This window comes from Mustelus asterias, chromosome 1 (assembly GCF_964213995.1).
Source record: "Mustelus asterias chromosome 1, sMusAst1.hap1.1, whole genome shotgun sequence".
Taxonomy (NCBI): domain Eukaryota; kingdom Metazoa; phylum Chordata; class Chondrichthyes; order Carcharhiniformes; family Triakidae; genus Mustelus; species Mustelus asterias.
The window spans coordinates 17,135,118-17,142,600 of NC_135801.1; the positions used below are offsets into that span (position 1 = coordinate 17,135,118).

Here is a 7,483-nt window from a genome sequence, read left to right on the forward strand (position 1 = left end):
GGAAGGGAAGGGGAGGGGGAAGGAGGAGGAGGGGGAAGGGGGGAGGGGGAGGAGAAGGAGGAGGGGGGAGGAGGAGGAGGAGGGGGGAAGGGGAAGGGGGGGAGAGGGGGAAGGGAGAGGGGGAATGGGGAGGGGGAATGGGGAGGGGAGCGGGGAATGGCAATGGGAAATGGAGGAAGGGGAATGGGAAGTGGGGGAGGGGAGTGGAAATGGGGGTGGGTAAGGGGAAAATGGGGGAGGGTAAGGGGGAATGGGGGAGAGGAGGGGAGAAGGAGGAGGGGAGAAGGGGGAGGGAGGAAGAGGAGGGGGAAGGGGGGAAGGGAGAGGGAGAATGTGAGGGGGAGAGGGAGGTCAGTGGTGACTCCCCACTGGCTTCAAAGAAACCTGTCCACGAAGATCGAGCAACCTCTGTGGTGTGGACTTCCTCTTCCTCAACACCAATTTTCACCCGAAGCCCAGTCAAGAGGATATCCAGCCACCCGGCAACAGTGATGTAATGAATTATGGTAAGCAACCAATCACACAGAAGTATTCTCATAGACAGCAAACCAGGGAGTAAAATGCACTGAATTTTGTACTTTTAATTAAAAGTTTACAGAGAATGAAATAAATGATTGGGATACTCAGCTGAGTAGAAGGTTAAATATAATAAACCAATGTTAATAGTGCGATGTTTTAAAATCATAATGGAGCAAGTTGACATTCCACAGTGGGCAGCACGGTGGCACAGTGGTTAGCCACTACCTCAGAGCGCCAGGGACCCGGGTTTGATTCCCAGCTTGGGTCTCTGTCTGTGTGGAGTTTGCACGTTCTCTCTGTGTCTGCGTGGGTTTCCTCCAGGTGCTCCGGTTTCCTCCCACAGTCCAAAGATGTGCGGGTTAGATGGATTGGCCAAGCTAAATTGACTCTTAGTGTCAGGGGAGACTAGCTAGGATAAATACATGGAGTTATGGGAATAGGGTCTGGGCAGAGTTGTGGTTGGTGTAGACTCAATGGGCCGAATGGCCTCCTTCTGCACTGTAGAGATTCAATGATAAATTGCCCCTTAGTGTCGGAGGGGCTAGCTAGGATAAATGCATGGGGTTATGGGGATAGGGCTTGGGCGGGATTGTGGTCGGTGCAGACTCGATGGGCTGAATGGCCTCCTTCTGCACTGTAGGATTCTAGGGAATATAAAATCAATTTTTTAAGGGCTGGTGAAGCTGGTCAGCAGCAATTCTGATATTTGTTCAACAAAATGCAACTTTCCAAGTGTTTTTACAGCAGGACCAACAATATCAAACAGCAGGTTCTCACCGGTTCAGTGATTTCTACTCGATTGCACTTGGCAGCAGTGTGCAACGATGTGTAGAATCACCAACAGCAACTTCTGCATTTCCGCGCTTAACTGCACATATGCAGACTCCAGAAGATGCTCTCAATTTAGAGGAGTGATAGTGGTGGACGCTGGCAGTTTCTCCAACATTATTACTGCAAAATCTCGGTCAATGTCCCTGCTGCCATAAGGAAGAGCTGACTGGTACACTCCAAATCTCTACCCATTGTGAGCCAATTAATATAGCTCAAAGCTATAAATGTAAACTGGTGGCTATAATGCTAGCAAGGGTAAACATAGAATCATGGATAGGATTATAGAACTCTACAGTGCAGAAGGAGGCCATTCGGCCCATCATGTTTGCACCGACCACAATTCCACACAGGCTCTATCCCCATAACTCCCACGCTTTACCCTAGCTAGTCCCCCTGACACTAAGGGACAATTTAGCATGGCCAATCCACCTAACCCTCACATCTTTGGACTGTGGGAGGAAACTCACACAGACACGGGGAGAATGTGCAAACTCCACACAGACAGTGACCCAAGCCGGGAATCGAACCCAGGCCCCTGGCGCTGTGAGGCAGCAGTGCTAGCCACTGTGTCGCCTCCCTACAATGCAGAAGGAGGCCATTCAGCCCATTGAGTGTGCACCAACTCTCTGACAGAGCATCTTACCCAGGCCCACCAACTAGACTTATCTAGTAATAAACTAGATCTGGTAATAAACTTTGCTAGCTAGATTTTTAATTGTAAAGCATGGAAGTTTTTTTTATTAATTCATGGGACATGCGTGTCGCTGGCTGGCCAGCATTTATTGCCCATTCCTAGTTATCCGAGGGCAGTTGAGAGAAAGCCACATTGCTGTGGCTCTGGAGTCACATGTAGGCCAGACGGGGTAAGGACGGCAGATTTCCTTCCCTAAAGGACATTAGTGAACCAGATGGGCTTTTCCCACAACCAACAATGGTTTCGTGGTCATTAACGGCAGCAGTGGCACAGTGGTTAGCGCTGCCGCCTCACAGCGCCGGGGACCTGAGTTCAATTCTGGCCTCGGTTGACTGTCTGTGTGGGTTTCATCCGGGTGCTCCGGTTTCCTCCCACACTCCAAAGATGTGCGAGTTAGGTTGATTGGCCATGCTAAATTGCCCCTTAGTGTCAATGGGAGTAGCAGGGTAAATACGTGGCATTTATGGGGATAGGGCCTGAGTGGGATTGTTGTCGGTGCAGGCTCGATGGGCCGATAGGCCGAATGCTCCTTCTGCACTGTAGGGATTCGATGATACTAAAAATAGAATCTTAATTCCAGATTTTTTTTATTGAATTCAAATTTCACCAGCTGTCATGGTGGGATTTGAACCCGGGTCCCCAGAACATTAGCTGAATTTCTGGATTAATAGTTGATAATAGAATAAGCAAAAGCTTATTTAACTCAGCCGCAAATCTTGGAATTTTCCCTCGTGTCTGCGTGGGTTTCCTCCGGGTGATCCGGTTTTCTCCCACAGTCCAAAGATGTGCGGGTTGGGTGGATTGGCCGTGCTAAATTGACCCTTAGTGTCAGGGGATTAGCAGGATAAATATGTGGGGTTACGGGGATAGGGCCTGGGTGGGATTGTGGTCGGTACAGACTTGATGGGCCGAATGGCCTCATTCTGCACTGTAGGTATGATAATATTGGGTCTGCTTTACAGTGTCCAACCTGCTATGATTCTCACAAAAAAACACTGTATTCGAGCCTGCATTGATATTAGCAGCAATGGTACAAGCCTATGTATAAATCTAAACTTCTTTTCCACTCCTCGACCACCAGATTCTTGTCAAATTGTGTAACTTCCCCCCCAACTAACTGTCCTTATTCCAGCAGCTCCAACCCCCGGGACCATTGCTGTTATGGGAACGAGAATAACAACAGTTGCAGTTCTGAGCTCTGTCAGCGCACTCACTGCATTCTGACAAACAGAAATGCCTCCCTAAAGGACCACACTCACCGGCCGATAATATCGACACTGCTCCCTCCCCCTGAGTAAAGCTTGATCCAAAGCTTCTGGCTGCATGTTTTCTTTGGGATAGCCGCGTATGTTAATAGGGTTAGTTCCAAACTAACAGTATCCGCTAGTTAACTCTCCGGCCTCTTCCTGCAGACTAACGGTGGTGCTGAGAGTTGCAACTCTGCCATTCCCGGCAGCTGAAATCCCAACTCCTCCCCTTTCCACGTCCATAAAAGGACTTTGCCATGTTGGAGAGAACGGGAGCTCATGTTTCTCCCCACCCCCAACCGAGTTCCTCGATATGAATGGGTAATGTCTGATTCATGAGTCAAAGATATGTTTAAGTTTATTTAAAGTTTATTTATTAGTCACAAGTAAGGCTTACATTAACACTGCAATGGAGTTACTGTGAAAATCCCCTAGTCGCCACACTCCAGCGACTGTTTGGGTACACTGAGGGAGAATTTAGCCTGGCCAATGCGCCTAACCAGTACGTCTTTCGGAGTGTGGGAGGAAACTGGAGCACCCAGAGGAAACCCACGCAGACACGGGGAGAATGTGCAGACTCCACACAGACAGTGACCCAAGTCAGGAATCAAATCCGAGTCCTTGGTGCTGTGAGGCAGCAGTGTTAACCACTGTGCCACCGTGCCGCCCTTTGTATTCATTTCTAAAGTACCAAGAGGTTTGTCACAAACATATTGGAAGGGCTTCAATGTATACTGCACCTTATAAATCCTCAGACGTCTTTACAGCCAATGAAGGCCGAATGGTCTCCTTCTGCACTGTAGGATTCTATGATTCTAAGTACCACTGAAGTACAGAAAGAAAATATTGGCAATATTTCTCTCGCCAATGATGCTGCCTGATTTGCTGAGTGATGGCAAAACTTCCTGCTTTTAATCCAGATTTCCAGTAGTCTGCTTTTAAGCAGAATCATAGCATACCCCTCGCCTGAGGTGTGGTGATCCTCAGGTTAAAATCACCACCAGTCAGCTCCCACCCCGCCCCTCAATCCATGGTCATCTGGGATTGCTGCAACTTTACCTTTCATAGAATCATAAAATCCGTATAGTACAGGAGGCCATTTGGCTCATCAAGTCTGTACCAACCACAATCCCACCCAGGTCCTATCCCTATAACCCCACATATTTACCGTTAGTTCCCCTGGCACAAAGGGGCAATTTAGCATGGCCAATCCACCTAACTTGCACAACATTGGACTGTGGGAGGAAACCGGAGCACCCGGAGGAAATCCACGCAGACATGGGGAGAATGTGCAAACTCCACACAGACAGTAACCCAAGGCTGGAATTTAACCCAGGGACCTGTCACTTTCTATTAAACTAGAAAGAGTGCAGAAAAGATTTACTAGGATGCTACCGGGACTTGCTGGATTGACAAGTTGATGGACTTGATGGATTGAGTTATAAGGAGAGGCTGGGTAGACTGGGACTTTTTTCTCTGGAGCGTAGGAGGCTGAGGGGTGATCTTATAAAGGTCTATAAAATAATGAGGGGCACAGATCAGCTAGATAATCAATATCTTTTCCCAAAAGTAGGGGAGTCTAAAACTAGAAGGCATAGGTTTAAGGTAAGAGGGGAGAGATACAAAAGTGTCCAGAGGGGCAATTTTTTCACACAGAGGGTGGTGAGTATCTGGAACAAGCTGCCAGAGGTAGTAATAGAGGCGGGTACAATTTTGTCTTTTAAAAAGCATTTAGATAGTTACATGGGTACAATGGGTATAGAGGGATGTGGACCAAATGCGGGGTTTTAAAAAAGGGTGGCATGGACAAGTTGGGCCGAAGGGCCTGTTTCCATGCTGTAAACCTCTATGACTCTATAACACCATTATTCCTATAAGTGCTACTCCCCTGGCTTTTCCATGTAGCCCTGCAATATTTTTTTTGCCTGTTCAGATGATGATCTAATTCCCTTTTGAATGCCACGATTGAATCTGCCTCCACTTTATGCCTTGGGGTGTGGGAAATATACATAATGCCACCAAAATATACCAACACAACTTAATACCCATAATAAGAACATAAAAAGGAGCAGTTGACTGGGGTAGACCATACAACCCCTCAAATCTGCTGTGCAGTTCATTATCACAGCTGATATTTGACCACCTCAGCCTCATATCTCTTGATTCCTGTAGAATCCAAAAATCTACCCATCTTCACATTGAACAGACTGAGTATCCACAGCCCTCTGAAACGGAGAATTCCACAACACGTGAGGGCAGAGGATTTATAATTTGAAGGAGAAATAGCCAACAGTGCAGCAATGATTATGTCCTGAAGTCTGTTTATCATTCTCCTTTCCTTCCAAGCTAAGGTTCAGTGATCAGCGAGAACTAATGATCCTAACTGAAAGAGCAGCAGTGAGCTGCCTAGCACCCTACCTGGAGGTGGTATAGGATATTGGAATTATCGTCAAATTGGGTTTTAAACAGGCCTGGACTGTAAGGTTGTCTTTTCTTTGGGTTTAGGCCCTGTATCATTGGGCCAGAAAGGGCAGAAGGAAATCGGGGGGTGGGGATGGAATCTACTCAGATTGGGGGTCAGTGGGGTAATCAAGTCTGAGAGGTCAGTATTGGGGGCAGTTGGGAAAAGGGGTAGTTGTCAGCATGATTGATGGGGGAGGGGGGTCATCACTCAAGAGTTAATACAAGGATTCTTTTAACATTTCCTATGTAACTATCTGGCTGAGTAAGTTCGACATTGGCGGCACAGTGGTTAGCACTGCTGCCTCACTACGCCAGGGACCCTGGTTCAATTCCTGCCTTCGGTCACTATGTGGAGTTTGCACATTCCGTGTCTGTGTGGGTTTCCTCCCTTAGTCCGAAGATGTGTAGGTTAGGTTGTTTGGCTACACAAAATTGACCTATCAGGAGATTAGCAGGGTAAATATGTGGGGTTTCAGGAATAGGGCCTGGGTGGGATTGTGGTCAGTGCAGACTCGATAGGCCGAATGGCCTGCTTCTGCACTGGAGGGATTCTATGATTCTAATTGGAAATTTTTGCAGAGGGTCCCAGTGCATTACCCATCAGATGTTCACACCTCCCAGGTGATTCCCAGAGTCAAGAGCCTTGGGACTTTCGAATGATCCCATAGTGCATCTTCTGGGATATGTCTGGTCTCTGAGGATCAAGGCCAGCTCTAAATATAAGATACTACAATAGACTAAGAGCAGCTTTGACACCAAGCAAGCAAATAACAATCCTCTCAACTCAGTGGACATCCCAGTAAAACATATTCAAAATGGGTGAATACTTTGTCCAAACATCACCATAGACCCAAACATGTGTTTTGGGCTCCAGATTTTTGGCACTCTGAGACATTCCTTTAAGAATCATAGAAGTCATAGAAACCCTACAGTACAGAAAGAGGCCATTCGGCCCATCGAGTCTGCACCGACCACAATCCCACCCAGGCCCTACCCCCATATCCCTACATATTTTACCCACTAATTCCTCTAACCTATGCATCTCAGGACATTAAGGGGGAAATTTAGCATGGCCAATCAACCTAACCCGCACATCTTTGGACTGTGGGAGGAAACCGGAGTACCCGGAGGAAACCCACGCAGACACGAGGAGAATGTGCACTCCACACAGACAATGACCCAAGCCGGGAATCGAACCCAGGTCCCTGGAGCGGTGAAGCAGCAGTGCTAACCACTGTGCTACCGTGCCGCCCTATTACTTTACTTTATTTACTTATTTACCTATTTACTTTAAGTCCACAAGCAGATTCCTTGCAGTTGGAAATTACACCCTATTTAAATTGGTGAATACCTTGGAAGAGATGCCCAGCATTCAAATGCCTCAAATGTAATGCAATGGATCCTGGCGCTAAAACGGTTAAACAGGCCTGCTCAATGACTTTAACAGCAATGGCAGACATTAACAGCAGTTAAGATCGTATAGTATTCATCAAAGCATACCTGCAACATGAAATTGGCAAACATGCTACCTTTTTAGAAGTTTCATTTATTTAAAAAATCCTTGGAGCATGAATCATAACGATTATTCCCATGCACCCAAACTTTGTAAAGAAGTGAATCAATTCTGAACTGTTATTTTCTTTCTGTAAGCTGTCAATTTTAACAATGATACAGAATTGACCACTGGAATTGATGAAAATAAACAAATTTAAATTCAAAATGACCAATC

At 46.9% G+C, this 7,483-nt stretch overlaps 1 protein-coding gene across 2 annotated transcripts in view; it reads right to left on the reverse strand.

Moving 5' to 3' along the window:
- LOC144504484 (uncharacterized) overlaps positions 1-3,438 on the reverse strand; it is a 57,886-nt gene extending 54,448 nt beyond the window's left edge. Inside the window, exon 1 of one of the 2 annotated variants that reach the window (XM_078231034.1) lies at positions 3,304-3,438. In XM_078231034.1, coding sequence (XP_078087160.1) covers positions 3,304-3,369 — 66 coding nt within the window. In that variant the 5' untranslated portion in view covers positions 3,370-3,438. The remainder of the gene's footprint in view (positions 1-3,303) is intronic. The other variant, XM_078230289.1, reaches the window with a different exon arrangement.
- Positions 3,439-7,483: the final 4,045 nt, after the last annotated feature.